This window comes from Rhincodon typus, chromosome 20, assembly GCF_021869965.1.
Source record: "Rhincodon typus isolate 14 chromosome 20, sRhiTyp1.1, whole genome shotgun sequence".
NCBI classification, from domain to species: Eukaryota; Metazoa; Chordata; class Chondrichthyes; order Orectolobiformes; family Rhincodontidae; genus Rhincodon; species Rhincodon typus.
Window position 1 is genome coordinate 33,248,039 of NC_063351.1, and position 19,808 is coordinate 33,267,846.

General features: G+C 41.6%; 1 protein-coding gene across 1 annotated transcript in view; it reads left to right on the forward strand.

The window, feature by feature from the left end:
* Positions 1 to 19,206, forward strand: part of LOC109934627 (tudor domain-containing protein 1-like) — a 37,528-nt gene extending 18,322 nt beyond the window's left edge. The window contains exons 6-8 of the mRNA XM_048609178.1: positions 5,596 to 5,808; positions 7,568 to 7,611; positions 18,831 to 19,206. Coding sequence (XP_048465135.1) covers positions 5,596 to 5,808; positions 7,568 to 7,611; positions 18,831 to 18,911 — 338 coding nt within the window. The 3' untranslated portion in view covers positions 18,912 to 19,206. The remainder of the gene's footprint in view (positions 1 to 5,595; positions 5,809 to 7,567; positions 7,612 to 18,830) is intronic.
* Positions 19,207 to 19,808: the final 602 nt, after the last annotated feature.

Sequence of the window (19,808 nt, forward strand, 5' to 3'; positions counted from 1 at the left end):
TGCCAACACTGGTTTAACCAGTAGATTTTCAGGATGGATTTTCTGTCTCTGTCCCTGTCACGTTGGCTCAAGAATTTTGTCTAATTTTTTTTCTCTGATTTTCTAGTTCATTTCTGTTGGTGTGCACTAATAACTATTGTCTCCAGTGATGTCTTTGTTTTCATTTTGAGCAAGTATTGAATTTTGCAAGCTAAGACAATTGTCTTCTAATACACGTAACAAAAAAATTATAATTGCAAGAACATTTAAGGCACCCCATTTTTGATGATGACTCTTTTTACACTCATTACTGTAGAAACATTATAGTAGATACTTAAATATGGCTTATCTTCAAATCTTCTGTGTCTCTTCAATTTGTATGTTGTTGCAACTCATGAACATAAAGGAAAACACTTTTGGTGTTAATGCTAACTAGGGTAAATGCATTAGCATTTTCATCTGCTATGTGATTGAATGTCAGCGTTAAGAATCATATGATCATTGTCACGTGATTAAATGTCATGTTAAATAATCAAATTTCCAGGAGTACACCAAGCTGGAATTTTCAGTTTTATCATAGACCAGTAGGCCAAAGCTCCTAAAAGTTGTTGGAAAAACTAGGATTGAAGCCAGTCAGAGTGGTGCTGTTCTGTTCAAAGTTGGTCAGATGATGTACTGGATTCTATAAATTCATAACTTTAATTAATCCTATTCAGAACTTTGTGCTTCAGCTTGTGTGTGAAGGAGTGAGGAGGGACATTGGACCAGTTGGGATGTTGGGCAGAATGTTCCATGTTTTGTGTCCCTTCTGCTTCTCAAGCTACCCATTCAATTTCCCTTTCTAAACTGATGTAAGTTTCACAGTGCCATCTTGCTCTTTAGCGCTGTTTAAACTTGATGTTGCAACCTCTGGCTAAAAGACTATGATAAGCAAGTGTAATGTTCAAACAAGGCATTTTTTTTCTTCAATAGAATAATGTTAGTTAGCTGTTGAATGCAGAATGAGTTTTCTTTTTCAGGTCGCTTATTTTTAAAATTCATTCACTGGATGTAGGCGGTGCTGGCTAGACCAGCATTTTATTGCCCATCCTTAATTGCCTAGAGGGCAGTTGAGTCAGCCACATGGCTTTGGGTCTGGTATCACATGTAGGCCTAACCAGGTAACGGTGACAGTTTCTTTCCCTAAAGGACATTAGAGAACCAGATGGGTTTTTCTGACAATCTGTAACGGTTTCATGGTCATCATTAGACTCTTTAATTTTGGATTTTTTTTTTAAATTGAATTCAGATTCCACCATCTGCCATGGTGGGTTTGAACACTGGTCCCCAGAACATTTCCTGGGTCCCTGGATTAATAATCTAGCAATAATACTACAAGGCCATTGCCTGCCTAAAATAACTCCAAGAAGGCATTTATCCTGTCACCAAGTCAGCCTTTACTTATGCGTACACAACGTAGGCTGTGACCAGCCAGCTCAGAGCCAGTCCCTAAAATGAAAAGACACTCTGAATCTCCTGTTTATACTTGTCAGCCAGGGCTCCCTGATTGGCCCAGGTTAACAACCCGATCGAGCATCTCATAGTTTGAGATCTACCTGGCCCTGTTTCAGTCACAACATCCCTTCTCCACTAAGTCCAGGGATGTAGACCTGTTCCTTTTCTTGTTGCTTCTTTTGGGTTGTTTTCATCCCCCCAGTTCCGGTTCCTCTGATTTGAACACGGGCGGCATGTACCAACCGTAGCCTGTCTCTTGGGCCCAGAACGTCTCGGGAGAGTTCCACATCTTCAGGTGGTAATGGTGACGAGGTTGCATCTATCTTGGGCTCTGAGGTTTCTTCACTAGATGGAGGGGGAGAGCCCACTGTTTCTCACCGCCTTTCCAGCTGTTCTGAGGGTCAAACATGTTTTTTTCCTGGCCCGTTTGTGAGGTAGCAGCTTTCAGGTGATCCAAATGTGTGTTCAGGATTGCCTCACCTACCCGAACTTTGTATGTCGCAGGACCTGACATCGCCTCGTATGCATGCAGGGCCATTTTCCATGGTTTCGAGACCACACCATCCAATGAAATAAACTGATTCCCTTGCTTCAGAGAGGGACGTGGCCAGCATTGGCGTTCCTGCTGCCTCCCACTAGACATTGTGAAAGCGTTCTCCATCGTCTGCTGGAAAAGGGCGCAGGCTGATGATAACCCAAACAGCAGTCTTGTATATTGGAAGAAACTGTTATAGGTATTAATTGTGGCATACTTCTGGGACTCCATAAGGCAAATGGCACTGGGTGGGCCTTGCAGAATGACTTGCTTCCTGGTCAACATGAAGGGTGGTCTTGGCTCCTTTGATAGTCCCTCAATCTTCATGAAAATCTTCTGGATGTTTATTTAGGGCTTCACTGAGGCAGTCATTTTCTAATCGAAAAATGTTGAGCCAATTTAGGTGAATCTTTCTTAACCAATTCAACCCCATTAAACTTGGACCTGAGCTTTCTATTATAATCAGAGGACTCACAGGAGACTGGAAGTGAGATCATACCTTTAATCTGTAATGGTTCCCTGGTACAGGTTTTCAGTCTGGCTGAGGTCTTGTACAAGCTTAACGGCTGGAGTCCAGAGTGATTCTTGTTAAAGACTGGTTCTCCAACCAGTGATACAGCTTTTCAGTATCAACCTCCATGAGAACTATTTTAACCAGACATTTGTTTTGATGGGTTCTTATTTGGATGTTGCTAAGCAATTTAACTGTTCCAAACCACATGTAGATGGACTTTCCAGAGTGTGCATTTCTGTGGATACCAGTCTGAGTTCTTTTACCCAAGTCTGGCCTCGTAGGTCTCCTTTGCTGTTTGGAGTCGGCATTCTGGCAGGAACTACAATGCCTGCTGGCCCGGATCCTGAAGAACACTAGCCACTTAGCCAAGGATTGGGTTTGTGAGCTGACCTCTGCTTAGGATATTCCCTGTGTGCGGCTCCCCGATTGCCTACACTCAAGTGGTGTTCCCTGAACTGAGTCGGACAAGTGAGGGTGTTCATTTCCATTGGGATGCCCTGTAGCTCTCGCTCCACTTGCCACATTTTCTAATAACAAAGCCAGTTATACTGTCTGTTTTCAGTCCAGTTAGGCTTTACATAGGAATGGTGCTTTTGCATGGTTTACATCATTAATCCATATACCATACAGTTTCTCAACATCTTATTCAGAGTAAACTAAATCACCTGCCTCTGCCAATGTTCTTAACCTTATCAAAAATCCAGATATGGATTCCCCTGGTTCTTGAACTGCCAAACAAAACTGATAGAGTCTCAGAATTAAGGGAGGCTTGGGGTCATAATATTCCTTAGCTAAATCCATCATCTGTTGAAAGGTTTGAGTATCTGGTGCCTCAGGGAAAGTTAGGCTCCTAATAATTGAAAATGCTCTAGGTCCTCAAGCAGTCTAAAGAATTATTTATTGCTTATCATCTGCCCAGTGTTATTTGCCTGGAAAAATAACAGATTCTTTCACATACTGGGCCCAGATTTTGATGGCAGGATCAAATGAATCAAGCTTCCCAAATAAAGGCATGATGCCAGAAATGCTTATCCCAACTCAAAGATGATCATTGCAAGCAAATTTTCTTCAGGAGTGCACTGTTTTCTCTTGTCGCCACTGAAATAACTCCAAGGGGACAGGTATCCCATCACCAAGTCGCCCTTTATTTACGTGTGCACAGGACATAGGCTGTGCCCAGCCAGCTCAGAGACAGTCTGAATCTCCTGTTTATACCTGTCAGCCAGGGCTCTCTGATTGGGATTGTTAACCTGGATCAATCAAGGATCTCATCGTCAATGAGGTCCACCTTGCCCTGGTTCCAATCACTACAATACCGTCATTTAAAATGACTGCAGAAAATAAAAAAAAATACTTTTTGATCTGAATTTTGTTGTTAATCTGATTACCTTCTGATTTTAAGAATCCCATTGCTATTTCTTAGGCATGTGCTATGCCCTTTTATAAGAAAACTGAGTAGCTGCATGAAGGCTTTCTTATATCAAGTATGTATTAAAAAGAAGTCTGAAAAACATCGTTGTTAGATAGGAGATTAGGTAGAATGTAGTCACTCTTTTTTTTCATCTGTTCTTGGGATGTAGGCAATGATAGTAAAGCCATATTTATTGCCCATCCTTGGTTTCCTTCTGAAACCAGTAGTGTGTTAGTATGGTCCTCGTGCTCGTGGTTTCCCACAGTGTTATATGGTAGGAAATTCCAGGATTTTACCCAGTGATGCTGAAAAGACAGCAATATGAAGTTAGAATATTCTGTAACAAATCTGTGAAGTTACATAGGTGTTACAGTGCAGGAGCAGGTCATTTCGCCTACTGTGTCTGCATCAGCTCGTTAAATTGGCACCAGGTAATGATGCACACATCCTGCTTTTCCTCATACCCTTGTATATTATCTTTTTCCAAATAATCATTGAATATCCTCTTGAATGCCTTCGTTGACCCTGCCTCCACCACTCTTGCAGCCAACTTTAGAACAGAACTTGAAAGGAAATGTCTATCTAAGACCATACTGTTCTTTTTCCACTTGATGGAGGCTATGGTGCTGTCAAGGCAATTTTTGTGAATTGCTGTTACCTGGTCTATGAGTAGTACACAGCAGAGCTGCAATATATCAGTGCTAAAGAGTGAATTCTAAGTTTAGCAGCAGTATTAGTAGAGTGGAGTAGATCCAAAGATAAGTCAACTCCTCATGTTTTCCCTCCTCTTCTCCATGCAGTGTAAATTATATTCCACAGAATGGTTGCAGTACAGGAGGCAGCTTTTTGGCATGCTGTGTATGTTTGTGCATACTGCAAGAGAAACTAACCAGTTCCATTCCTCTGCAGTTTTTCTTTCTTTTCAGATAATGATGGGGTTGTCTTTGGAAAGACAAAACTGAATTTGCCTACACCACGTTTTTATATCCTAATCATAATGCATTTTTTGCCAGTCACCTTAAATCTCTTAGTCTTGATCCTTCCACTGATGGGAACACTTTCTTCCTACCTACTCTGTTCAGGCCCCAAAATGATTTTCGATACCCTTTGAAATTTTCCTGTTCTAGGAGAAGAGTCCCATCTTCTCCAATCAATCCAGTAATTGGTTCCAAGGATACAAAACTTAATTCTCGAATATTTTCTGCCCCTTCTCCAATGCATTCACAACCTTGCTATATACGTGGTGCCTGGAACTAGATGCAATACTCCAGCTGAGGCCAAAGCAGTGTCTTATAGTGTTTTATCTTTGCTTTGCTTTTCTGTGTCATATTTCCACTTGCGATGTCCAGGATCCCCTATGTTTCAGTAACTACTCTTTCAAACTGTGCACGTAAACCTGAAGTTCCTCTGCTACATCCATGTGGAATTACATGCTCTTTATTTTATGTTGTGTTACCTGATTCTTCTTACAAAAATAAAGCACTTCATATTTTCCCATTAAATTTGGTCCCAATCATTTTCTTTCATGAACTTCACTACTCGTAAAGAAATTACTTGCTGTGGATTTGCAAATCCTACATGAAATTAACTAAATGTGAGATCATATTTTCATCGTGTCACGATGATTTTACATGTTTCATTAAATGTTTTTAATATATTTAGATGTTGAACTAAAACTTGATGCGTGGACTCCTGCGGCCAGCAACTTACTCAAAATCCTCCTATTTGATAAAAATGTTTTGGCAACAATAAGAGCGTTTGATGGAAATATCTACACTGTAGATTTGATCGGACATCTTCAAGGTGCTGCGATTAAAATATCTGATAAATTGGTGTTGGAAGGTCTGGCTAAATATCTGGATCAAGGTAAAAAAGGTAATTATTCACACTTAAGAGAACTGAATTAATTATTTTTTTGTGCATAAATTTCATGTTTGCAAATAATTGATTCACTTATAGTTTAAAGCAACCCCAATGTGCTATGGTTTGGAATAATTAATTAACAAGTTCATTCCCCTCTATTATGTTCAAAGCGAGCTCCTAAGCTCAGTAATAACGTCGAATTTGAGCTGCAGGAAAAAAATAAATTGCCATTCAACAAATAGGGAAGTGTGCATGTGAGTTATAGTAAGATACTGTCAGAATTGGGCTTATGTTGAGATTAGCATGATCCAATTTCTGCTTTTCCTTTCACATCTGAATAATTTCTTGCCCCAGATTTAAATTAAGTTGGATTCTATATATTTTATCTAACAGCAGCTACCTACATTTGTAATATTTTTGTTAACTTAAGTTTTACCTGTAATTCAAATCTTGTCTACTTTCTCTGCTCCTGTAGTAGTACAGCAATCTGGAATAATTTGTCAAAAGTGTATTCATTTTTGTGACTGCAATGCTTTCTCATAATTCTAAGTTCAGATTTTAGCGTAGCTCTCAACAAGAACAAAAACAGAAGTTGCTAGAAAAGCTCAGCAGGTCTGGCAGTACCTGTGAAGAAAAAAAAACAGAGTTAATGTTTTGGGTCCGGTGACCCTTCCTCAGAACTCATTTGACCCGAAACGCTAACTCTGATTTTATTTTCTTCACAGATGCTGCCAGACCTGCTGAGCTTTTCCAGCAACTTCTGCTTTTGTTCCTGATTTATAGCACCCGGGGTTCTTTCAGTTTTTATTTAGCATAGCTCTGAAGGATTTAAATTCTGGTTGACCCCATTATCTAATTACACCAGTTAGCCTTTATCTTAAAACAACCCTTTACTTTTTGCAGTGGTATGTTGCATTGCATAGAATATAAAACAATACAGCACAGTACAGGCCCATCAGCCCATGTGCCTATCCAAGAGTCACTTAAATGTCCCTAATGTATCTGACTCCACTACCACTGCTGGCAGCGCATTCCATGTACCCACCACTCTGTGTAAAGAACCTACCTCTGACGTCTCCCCCTATACCTTCCTGCAGTCACCTTAAAATTATGCCCAATCGTAATAGTCATTTCCAACTTGGGAAAAAGTCTCTGGCTATCCACTCTATCTATGCCTGTCATCAACTTGTACACCTCTGTCAAGTCACCTCTCATCCTTCTTTGCTCCAATGAGAAAAGCCCTAGATCTCTCAACCTTTCCTCATAAGACCTGCCCTCCAGTCCAGGCAGCATCCTGGTAAATCTCCCCTGCACCCTCTCTGAAGTTTCCACATCCTTCCTATAATGAGGCGACCAGAACTGAACACAATATCCCAAGAGTGGTCTAACCGGGGTTTTATAGAGCTGCAACATAACCTCGCAGCTCTTAAACTAAGTTCCCCTGCCAGTGAAAGCCAACGCACCGTACATACCTTAATGACCCTATCAATTTGGGTAGCACGTATGGTACATACTTTCTCACAAGAACTCTAGTTATCTTCCAAAACGTGTACTGAAATTATGATGCGGCTCCCACGTGTTTAAAGTTGGGGTGCAGAGTGTGGGAGCTAATTTGTGCACGCACAATGAGAGTAAGCGATCAAGACCAATAGTAAAATGGATAAAAGAAAAAAATCAGCATTAAACTCTATTCTTTTGTTATGTGATTTAAAATCCCAAATTTACTAGGAGAAATCTCTTCATCTGGATAATTTTCATCAATTTCTTGCAGCTCAAGATCACAAAAGCTGTTGTTGCAAGGATCTCCAGAAAGCTGTAAGTTTATATTCTATTCAAAAGCTTGTTAGGTATATCTACAAATACTTTATATCCCAACATTTCGGTTCTGTTCAAGCTATTTCAGGAGTAAATGTTCTCTATCATATAGAAATTTATATTTGGAACTCCTCTGTGCCAGATATCAACACTGTAGTTATGCACTAATACTCTGTATCAGTTATTGTGCACATATGAACATGATTCAAGCCCGCACCCATATTTCAAACATTATTTCAATTTTAAACAAGTCTAAGAAATTAGAAGTTGGGTTACAAACTAACTTTTATTTCTAGAAGTGGCACAAAATCTAGTAAAAGGACTCTGTTCAAAGGTGAAAAAGAAGTGTGGCCTTTGGTGACTTGCTGGTGGAAATTGGGATTGAAAGTAAGGATTGTGATATTTGTTCAGCTTAGAGTCGGAAACAGGACTGTATCAATGTGAGAATAAATCGAGAAACGATCTACAAATGACTGCAAACTGTTTCCACTTTAATTAAGGCACTCGACTTGATCAGGTGAAAATGATCACTGCTGGACCAAATGTAGTCCAGATGAAATATCTGATGTTTATCCAAGGTAAAATTGTGGATGGAGAGGGTTTTATCTTTACAACAGGGCATCATTTTGCTACAGATGTAAGTAAGGCACAGAAGCAGGCCATTTGGTGCCATTCAGCTGTGCTGGTGTTTATTCCTTTCTGTTTCCTCCCATCTTTCTTAACCTGTTGTAAACCTCTATACCTTTCTGCCCCATGTGCTTGTCTGGCTTCCCCTTAAATGTATTTATGCGATTCACATCACCCATTCCTTGTGTAGCAAGTTCCTCATTCTCACCGCTCTTTGGGTAAAGAAATTTCTTTTGAGTTCCCTATTGGGTTTCTTGCTGACTAGCTTGTTTTGCTGGCTTCCAAAAATCTCCCTTTCATAAAGTACATTCTGTATCTATTAACAGACCTTTTAATATTTTTAACTACTCCTATTAGATTACCCTGCAGTCTTCTTTTCCAAGAGAAGGAACTCACCCTATCAATTATTCCTGACATTTCTGATATCCATCTTGTAAATTTTCTTTGCATTCTCTCCAATGCCTCAATATCCTTTTTATATCATGGTGGTCATATCTACAAACAGTACTTTAAGCATGGCTAGCCAAGGTTTGATACAGATTTAGCATAATTTCCCTACTTTTCAATGCTATCCCTTTAGAAATATAGCTTGTTTTGTTTGCTTTTTTAAATATCATTGCTGAACTGGCACATGTTTCAGTGACTTGTATGTGCTGAGATTCCATTCTTCCTCTACCCTTCCTCAGCTTGCATTTTCTGAGTGAGAAATGATGCCCAATTTTCCTATCACGGTGTACACCTCACATTTATCTGTGACTCTTTTTTGCCCATTCTGCAAGTTTATTAGCATTATCCTGTAATTGGCTAGAATCCTCCTCAGTGTTGATTATTGTCCTTAAAATTTGATGTCAATTTGCAAATTTTGAAACATTTTTTGATTTCAAAATCCAAATTGTTAAAGTGAATTTGAGGTGAGATTGACTACCCTTGACATTAAGGCAGCATTTGGAAGTGTGGCATCAAGGATCCCCAGTAAGACTGAAGTCACTGGGGGAGAACCTTCCATTAGTTGGAGTCATCATCACAAAGGATGATGGTTGTGGCTGATGGAGGTCAGCCACCTCCGTCTCATAACATTGTTGCAGAAATTCTTCAAGGTACTGTCCTAGGTCCTGTCATCTGCTGTTGCTTTGTTATGATGTCAGAAATGGTTGTGTTCACTGATTCCACAGTATTCAGTACCATTTGCTGCATCGTAGGTGTTGAAGCAGTTCATGTCCATATGCAACAGGACCTAGATAACCCTCAGGTTTGGGTTAATAAGTGGCAAGTCACATTTTTGCCACAACAGATGAAAATTTAGCCATCTCCCCTTGACATTTGCAACCACTATTAACATCCTGTGCGTTACCATTGGCCAGAAATTGAACTGGACTATCTATACTGAGGTTAAGAGCAGGCCAGAGGCTGAAAATCCTGTAGTGAGTAGCATCACCACCTGAATCTCCAAAATTTGCCCACCATCGACAAGGCATAAGTCAGGAATGTGATGCAATGGCCTCCACTTGCCTGGCTGAGTGGAGCTCCAACAACACTCAAGAAGCTTGACACCATCCAGGACAAAGTAGCCTGCTTGATTTGGCTCCATGCCTACAAACATTCACTCCCTGAACCACCAATGCAAAGTAAGGTTTCTTTAAAACCATCTTCCACATTTGTGACTTCTACCACCTAGAAATAAAAAGGCAGCACATGTATGTGAGGACCGCCTGCAAATTACCTTTCAAGCTGTGGGCAAACTACTTATATTGCTATTCCTTCACTGTCATTAGGTCACAATCCTGAACCTCCGTTCCTAGTAGTGCTGAGAATTTATCTATATCACATGGACTGCAGCAGTAAAAGAAAATAGCTCAACATGACCTCTTCAAACTCAGCTAAGGTTGGGCAACAAATGTAGGCTTAGCCAGTGCTGTCCACATCTTGTGTAAATTGTGAATGACAGCAATTCCAACACACCACCTTGCATTGAAGTAGGTCCTCAGGCATTCTCCACCACTCCATAGGATCAAGGTTGATCTGATTACTCCACATTCCTGCCTCCCTTTCACTCCCTTACCTATCATGAATCTCTCTACCTCTGCCTTAAAAATATTCCAAAGACTCTACTTCCATCATCTTTTGAGAGAGCATTCCAAAGACATGTGACCCTACGTGAGAAAAGAAATTCTCTTTACCTTGGCCTTAAGTGGGTGACTCCATTTTTCCTGCCCTTTTCTAGATTCTCCCACACGAGGAAGCATCCTGTCTGCATCTACCCTGTTAAAACCCCTTAGGAACTTGGTGTTTAATCAAGTTGCCACTCTTTCAAACTCGAGAGATACAAGCCTAGCCTGTTAAGATTTACTTGGAAGAAAACCTGCACATCCAGATAGTAGTCTAGTAAATCTTTTCCATTATTTTCCCTTTAGTAAGGAATCGATTATCTTTCGAACTACCAATTTTCAGCTGATTGGTTTATAATTTCTTGGATATGTTCTGCTTCTTAAATTTGGAAGTCACAGTAAATATGCTTTAGTCACTCAGCATTACACCTTTCACAAGAATTTATTACATATCTACTCAAGTGCAGGGGTAAGATGGGGCTTGGAAGGTTGACTGCGGCATTGGTCATTGTGGTAAAGAAGGGATGATAAGTTTGCAGAGATAGTAGGAACTGCCGATGCTGGAGAATCTGGGATAACAAGGTATAGAGCTGGATGAACACAGCAGGCCAAGCAGCATCAGAGGAGCAAGAAAGCTGACGTTTCGGGTCCGGACCCTTCAGAAATGGGGAAGGGAAGGGGATTCTGAAATAAATAGAGAGAGAGGAGGAGGCAGATGGAAGATGGATAAAGGAGCAGATAGATGGAGAGGAGATGGACAGATCAAGGAGGCGGGGATGAAACCAGTAAAGGTGAGTGTAGGTGGGGAATTAGGGTGGGGGTTGGTCAGTCCAGGGAAGACGGACTGGTCAAGGAGATGGAGATGAGGCTAGTAGGTAGGAGGTGGGGATGGGGGTTGGGGGTTGGGGTTGAAGTGGGAGGAATGGATAGGTGGGAGAAAGGATGGACAGGTTAGGGAGGCAGGGACGAGCTGGGCTGGTTTTGGGATGCGGTGGGGTGTGGGGAGATTTTGAAGCTTGTTCAGTCCACATTGATACCATTGGGCTGCAGGTTTCCCAAGCGATATGAGGTGCTGTTCCGGCAACCTTCAGGTGGCATCGTTGTGGAGGAGGCCCAGGATGGACATGTCATCCAAGGAGTGGGAGGGGGAGTTGAAGTGGTTCGCGACTGGGAGGTGCAGTCATTTGTTGCGAACCGAGCGTAGGTGTTCCACAAAGCGGTCTCCAAGCCTCCGCTTGGTTTCCCCGATGTAGAGGAGGCCATATCGGGAACATTGGATACAGTATACCACGTTAGCAGATGTGCAGGTGAACATCTGTTTGATGTGGAAGGTTTTCTTGGGGCCTGGGATGGGGGTGAGGGGGAAGTGTAGGGGCAGGTGTAGCACTTCCTGCGGTTGCAGGGAAAAGTGCCCAGGGTGGTGGGGCTGGTGGGGAGTGTGGAGTGGTCCCTCCGGGGTGGGGAGGGAAAAATATCTTTGGTAGTGGGGTCAGATTGCAGGTGGCGGAAGTGCCGGAGGATGAGGTATTGGATCTGGAGGTTGGTGGGGTGGTACGTGAGGACGAGGGGTTTCTATTTTGGTTGTTATTGAGGGGTGGGGGTGTGAGGGATGAGTTGTGGGAAACGCGAGAGATGTGGTCGAAGGTGTTTTCGACCACTGTGGAGGGGAAGTTGCAGTCCTTGAAAAATGAGGACATCTGGGATGTCAGGAGAGGAATGCCTCATCTCGGGAGCAGATGCGGCGGAGATGAAGGAATTGGGAATAGGAGGTGGCATTTTTTGCTGGAAGGTGGGTGAGAGAAGGTGTATTCTAGGTGGCTGTGGGAGTTGGTAGGCTTGAAATGGATATCAGTTTCCAGGTGGTTGCCAGAGATGGAAACAGAGGGGTCCAGGAAGGAGAGAGACGTATCGGAGATGGTGCAGGTGAACTTAAGGTTGGGGTGGAAGGTGTTAGTGAAGTGGATGAACTGTTCGAGCTCCTCATGGGAGCATGAGGCAGCGCCGATATAGTCATTGATGTAACGGAGGAAGAGGTGCAGGATAGGGCCAGTATAGCTTCGGAAGAGGGATTGTTCCGCATATCCTGCAAAGAGGCAAGCATAGCTTGGGCCCATGTGGGTACCCATGGCCACTCCCTTTGTCTGTAGGAAGTGGGAGGAATTGAAGGAGAAATTGTTAAGGGTGAGGACGAGTTCAGCTACGTGGATAAGGGTGTCAGCGGAGGGTGACTGGTCGGGTCTGCGGGACATGAAGAAGCAGAGGGCCTTTAGGCCATCTGCACGGGGAATGCAAGTGTATAGGGACTGGACGTCCATGGTAAAGATGAGGTGTTGGGGACCAGGGAATCGGAAGTTTTGGAGGAGATGGAGGGCATGGGTGTTTGCAGTTGTTAATCTTCAAGCTCTGCAGATGAGAGAATGAGACATTTGTTTAGAGACAGCAAAGAGCATGTCAAATTAAGGAAGCTTAGAGAGCTGAAAGTGTTGAATAATACATTTAGGGGTGGAATGTGGGAGTTCTAACAGATGTAGTAGGCGATGAGCAAGAATCTGATGATGAAACAGGGCAGAAACAATGTTCAGTACTTTATCATTTGTGTTGTCTACTTTCAAAACGAGATGAGAAGGGGTATTCCGGCTCCCCTCTTTATAACCTCGTTGGTTGCGTCAAAGGTTTTAAGTTCTTTTAGCACAAGGTAATAAGTCTCTGCAATTAAAACTTTGGTTAACCTTTTTTATGCTGTAGCATTAAGGAGCCACTTGAGACTTTCCTCAGTTAGGGAATAAAACTAAAGCTGAGAAGAAAAGTAAAAATGCAACATTGAACTTTTGGCCTTGTGCAGTCACTCCAGACCTTGCAAACAGGTGTACAAACTTAAAGTGGATGATGTCCCGTACAAAAGGAAGATGAAAGAGTATAGAGCCCTTTTGGCTGTTCTAGAAGTGTGAGATTTTAACTTGAGGTCACAATTGGGCGAGTGTACTGTTGGACCATCAACAGTAAATGTGGCAGTATTTTTTTCGACATTCTGATGTTTCTTCCCAGTCAGTGCTGTAACCAGGCGTTTTTCTTGAGTGGTGAGTAGCAGGTAAGTTTTGTGAAATTATTATTGGAGCACAGAGCACCAGCAGCATCACTTTTAGTTTGAAAGTATATGGCATTGTAAGGATTAATTAATTTAAATGGGTAAGACATGCAGGAGAGCTCTAAGTTGTCTGCTCCTCTCGCTCGATGTGGGAAACCGGGCACATTTCCAGCATTTGTGACCTGCATTTGTGCAAGAAGTGTCTCCAGTTGCAACTCCTGGAAACCCGAGTTTTGGAGTTGGGGTGGCATCTGGGAACACTGTGAGCATTCATGAGACGGAGAGTATCATGGATAGCACGTTTAGAGAGGTGGTCACACCACAGACTCAGACTCCACAGGCAGGAAGGGAATGGGTGACCATCAGGCAGAGCAGGATGGCTAAGCAGGCAGTGCGGGAATATCCCCTGGGCTATTCCCCAGCAAAATGGATATACCGTTTTGGATACTGCTGAGAGGAATGGCCTCTCAGGAGATAACAGCACCATGGTTGGCTCTGCTGCAGAGGGAGGGGGAAATAGGCATAGAAATGCTATAGTTAAGGGTGATTTGTAAGGGGAATAGATAGGCATTTCTGTGGCCGTAAACAAGAGTCCAGGATGGTGTGTTGCCTCCTTTAGTCTTAGGGTCCTGGATGTCTCCGAGTGGGTGCAGGACATTCTGAAGGGAGAGGGTGAACAGCCAGTGGTCGTGGTACACGTTGGTACAAGCGACATTGGGTAAAAAAGAAGGGATGAGGTCCTAAAAGCAGACTGTAGAGAACTAGGAAGAAAGTTGAAATGTAGGACCTCAAAGGTGGTTGTCTCAGATTAATACCAATGCCACAAGCTAGTTGGAGTTGAAACAGCAGGATTTATAGGATTAATACATGGCTGAAAAGATGACGTGAGGGAGAGGGTTTTGGATTTGTGGGGCATTGGGACTGGTTCTGGGGAAGGTGTTACCTGTACAAACTGGGCAGGACTGGGACTGATGTCCTTGGAGTATACTTAGTAGAGTGGTTGGGGAGAGTTAAACTAGTGTGGCAGGGGGGTGGGAACCAGACGAGTAGGGTAGTAGATGCAGAAATTAAGAGAGAGGTAGAAACCAAGGCAAACATGTCTAAGAACAAGCAGGGAAACGCTGCTGAAAAGAGCAGGGGAGGTGATCTGTGATGCATGTGTTTCAGTGCGAGAAGTATAAAAGGCAAGGTAGATGAACTTAGAGCTTTGGTTAGTACTTGGAACTATGACATTATTGCGATTACGGAGACTTGGTTGAAAGGTGGACATTCAACTGCTAGTCCTGTTCCAAGATTTAGATGTTTCGGGTGTGATAGGAGGGGACGTAAAAGGGATAGGGAGTTGCATTACTGGTAAAGGATTATCTCACTTTAGTGCTGTGGGAGGATACATCAGAGGACTCGTGCAGCGGGGCAATATGGGTAGAACTCAGGAACAGGAAAGGTGAAATCACAATGCTGGGAGTATACCACAGGCCTCCCAATAGCCAGTGGGAGATGGTGGAAAGAATATGAGGATAGACTTTTGGAAAGATGTAGAAGCAGCAGGGTTGTTGTGGTGGGTGATTTTAACTTCCCCTATATTGACTGGGACTGACTTCATGCTAGGGGCTTGGATGGGGCAGAATTTGTAATGACCATTCAGGAGGGTTTCTTGACACCGTATGTAAACAGTCCAACCAGCGAAGAAGTTATACTGGACCTAGTTTTGGGAAAGGAGCCCGGCCAGATGGGTGAAGTTTCAGTGGGGATGCATTTTGGAAATAGTGACCATAATACCATGTGTTTTAAGTTACTCATGGATAGGGATAACAGCAGTCCTTGGGTGAAAGTGTTAAATTGGGGAAGGTGAATTACAACAATATTAAGCAGGAACTGGAGAATGTTGATTTTGAGGTGGCTGTTTGAGGGTGAATCCACACTGGATATGAGAGAGTATTTCAGATGGTAGTTAAGAGTTCAGGAGTGGCATGTTCCTGCAAGAATGAAGGATGGGTATGGCAAGTTACGTGAACCTTGGATGACCGGGGATGTTATGACCTTGGCCAAAAAAGGAAAAGGAAGCATACATAACGTCAAGGAGGATGGGAACTGATGAAACCCTTGAAGTGTATAAGGAAAGTAGGATGAACTTAAACCAGGGATTAAAAGGGCTGAAAGAGGTCATGAAAAGTTGCTGGCAAACAGGATTAAGGAGACTCCCAGGCTTTATATGCATACATTAAAAGCAAGAGGGTGGGCAGGAAAAGGAGGGAATCTTATGTATGGTGCCAGAAGAAGTAGGACCTAAACAAATGCTTTGTCAGTATTCATCAAAGAAAAGTAATTGGTCGAGGCTGATCTCCGGGAACGGAGTGTTGAATTTTGAAGTCAAGTTGCTATTGAAAAGGAAGAGGTGTTGTGCATCTTAAAAAGTACTAAGATAGGTAAGTCCCCAGATCCTAATGGGATCTATCCCAGAATATTGAGGGAGGTAAGAGAACAAATTGCTGGAGCATTGACAGACATCTTTGTATCCTCTTTGGCCCTAGATGAGGTCCCTGAGGACTGGAGAATATAGCCCATGTTGTCCCATTGTTTAAGAAGGGTAGCAGGGATGCTCCAAGAAATTACAGGCCTTTGAGCCTCACATCGGTGGTAGGAAATTTATTGGAAAAATTCTCAGGGACAAGATCTATACACATTTAGAAGCAAATGGACTTATTAGTGATAGACAGCATGATTTTGTAGGGGGAGGTCATGCCTCACTAACGTGATTGAGTTTTTTGAAGAGGTGACAAAGATGATTGAGGGAAAAGTGGTTGATGTTGTCTACATGGACTTCAGTAAAGCCTTTGACAAGGTCCCTTATGGCAGACTGAAACAAAAGGTGAAATCACATGGTATCGGGGTGAGCTGGCAAGATGGATACAGAACTGGCTTAGTCATAGGAGACAGGGTAGTGTTGGAAGGATGCTTTTTGGAATAGAGGACTATGACTAGTGGTGTTCCACAGGGATCAGTGCTGGGACCTCTGCTGTTCGTGGTCTACATAAATAATTTGGAGGAAAACATGGCTGGTCTAATTAGTAAGTTTGCATATGATTCAAAGATTGGCAGAGATAATGAGGACCATTGTCAGAGGATACAGCAGGATATAGATCACTTGGAGGCATGGGCAGAAAAATGGCCAATAGAGTTTAATCCGGACAAATGTGAGGTGATGCATTTTGGAACATCAAGTATGTGTGAAAACTATACAGCGAATGGCAGAACCCTTAGGAGTATTGATATGCAGAGGGATCTTAGTGTGCAGATCCACAGGTCACTGAAGATAACAGCACAGATAGATAAGGTAGTGAAAAAAAGGCCAATGGCATGCTTGCCTTCATTGGAATCGGCATTGAGTATAAGGATAGGCAAGTTATGTTGTAGCTTTATAGTACCGCCACACTTGGAATAATGCATACTGTTCTAGTCACCATACTAGCAGAAGGATGTGGATGCTTTGGAGAGGGTCTGGAAAAAAGGTTTACCAGGATTTTGCCTGGTATGAGCGATTTTAATTAAGAAGAATGCCAAGGATAGAGTGGAAAATGAGGCTTTTCCCCAGGGTGGAAGGGTCAGTTACTAGGGGACACAGGTTCAGGGTACAGGGGAAGCAGTTTTTTTCACACCAAGGTGGTGTGTGCCTGAAACATGCTGGCCAGAGGTGGTGATGGAAGCAGACTCAATAGCAGCATTCAGGAAGCACCGAGACGAATACATGAATAGGAAGGGAATAGGGAGCTACGGATCCTCTAAGTGAAGAAAGTTTTAGTATGGAAGGGGAAAATGTGTTGGCACGGGCTTGGAGGGGCGAAGTGCCTGTTCCTGTGCTGTATTGTTCTTTGAGTAATATACTATCTACAAGACTTGCAATGTATAAACATCTGAATCCTCATTGAGTTTAGATGTGACATCCAAACCTTTTCTGGGGTAGACTCTCCTAACTTTGTCTCAATAAACAATTGTTGACCTATACCTGAAGGGTCCTGAGATTATTTCTTAAAATAATCTACTACAACAGTGAGGTTCCATTTCCAACGTGAAAGTCCTAATGATGGCAAAAATCAAATGGGACACAAGGGCACTTTCAGGTCTCCCATTGGGGCTTACTTGTTTCATTACCCATGAGTGAAGTGTTGATTGGAGATCAGACTTGCTTTTCTTTAATCCACATATCAGCTTCATGAAACTTGGCCAACCTCTGTAGGTCAAGTGATGCCTGTGACCATTTCAAGTCTGTGTTCTTAGTCCATTTTCAAAACTGTTTCAGTCCATGAATGGCCCATGTGTTAAGGTATTAATTCAAACAATGGGATTTAAAGATCGATACATGCATACATTGTCATCATGATAAAATGTTTGCTTCAAGGGTACTTTGAAGTAATCATAACAAATTGAGTGCAGACACCTTGAACTTTCAATTCAGAGTGGTATAGTAAGATTCCATGCTGCAAGTGTGAAGACTGTAAGATCAAGCTGTCATTTGTGCTGCAGTGTTGCATTGAAAGACTTGTGGTCCTAGGATGCCTTCTAACAAGGGTTCCAACCAACTAATTGTTTAATTACTTTGTTTTGGGAAGGTTAATCTTTTTTTCAGTTGAGTTGGCTCCAAAATGACATGACTGCTGGAAATTTGGAACAAATTCTTCATCTGTGGCATGTGTAATAGTAACTGAACCAGACTACAAGTAACTATTAACTCAAAGTATTACGTTGAGATCTTAATGTTAAGTGATGTATACCAGAATACCAGTTCTCTGCTAAATTCCATACTTAACCGATTGATTAAACTCCAATCGTATTGTTATGCATACCTGATAATCACTAAACCTTGTCTCTCTAATCAGTCTGCATCTAATTCTTCCCTTTTGTAAGGGGCCACTGTCATGATGTGAAATGATTGTACACTCCTGTTAGGCAATCAGTACTACTTTTATGGATTTCTCAACTTAGTCCCAAAATTCTTTATTTGGGTTCTGCATATCTGAAACACTTGACGGGGCAAGATGTCTGTATTTTTCACAACTGGATCAGTTTAGTTAGAATTTAATATATGGTAAATGAATTGCATGACTGTGCTTTGCTCTTGTAATCCTTATGAAATACATTTTAAAGTTTTTTTTTTTTCCGGAGTATTTATTTGATATGCACATACAAATAGAAATGGATTATTGTTACTTGCATCTAAAGTGATTTCTTTTTCCATGGAAACATGATAGCTTTTTGTGTTTTTTTTTGGATGTTTTATTTCATTAAATGAAGGGGCAGTACGTCATCTGTTTTTTAAACAAATGCTGTTGAGATACATTTATGCATCACTTGATGCAAACAACTGTTTTCTTATTCTGGAGCAACAGTTGTGCTTTTGATTGCAGGTGGAAGAAATCAAGCAACAACTTGCAGTACTCATGAGCAAAAATGTGGAACAAGTGTATGATAACAAAGCTGAAGGATAAATGTACTACTTTTCTTTTGTACATGAATGTGGGGTTTTTGTTTTCTGTATTTTGGTAAATCTCTTGTTTTGACTCATTGCTGGGATTTAAAGGAAATTGAGTAGATTTTCATCTGCTTGTGTTGTTTGCATGTAATTTGTGCATTGTCATTGTAAAGTTTTAAAGGTAACTTGGTCTGTAACCAAATAGTAAGGATAGTCTTTATCCAATTAGTCTGAAATTCTGAAAAAAAAATTATGACTGCACTGTCCCTTCTGAAATACAAAGAAAAATGCTGGGAATTCTGAGGTCAGGCAGCATCTGTGGAGAGAAATAGAGTTATATTTCAGGTCAATGATGTTTCATTGCAGATAATCCTTTCATTGTGCTTCATATTAGATATTACTATGTATTTGAGTATGGTGCAAATACTTTTAGTTTTAGTAAAGTGATTTATAGAGTATTAAATGTAAAAGATTTCTTTTGGCATTTTCAAGTGAGCAAATCCTTTTTGATTTCAAATGTAAAGCTGAATGTCAGTAAACTAGAAAAATGAATTTACTTACATTCTCAAGAAAAGAATGGCCCCATCTTTGCAAAAATCAGTCGCAATTCAAGTTATCATGACTAGCTTGTCACCTTTAATATTACTCAAAATAGGACTAAGAAAATGTACAACAGATTTTCCATTCCTTCCAAGATGCTCAATCTATAATAGATTTGCCACAAATGTATCATCCATTTTTTGAGTGCTGAAGGTACAAATTATTACATGCCAAACATTGGTGAATAAACATTAATTTCCAAGAAAAAAAACCTCCCCAGCTCTTGAATTAAAAAGTAGGATAGTAATCTTAACCAGTGTTACTAAATTATGAAATAAGAACAGAAAATGCTGGAAACTCGTAGCAGTTCAAG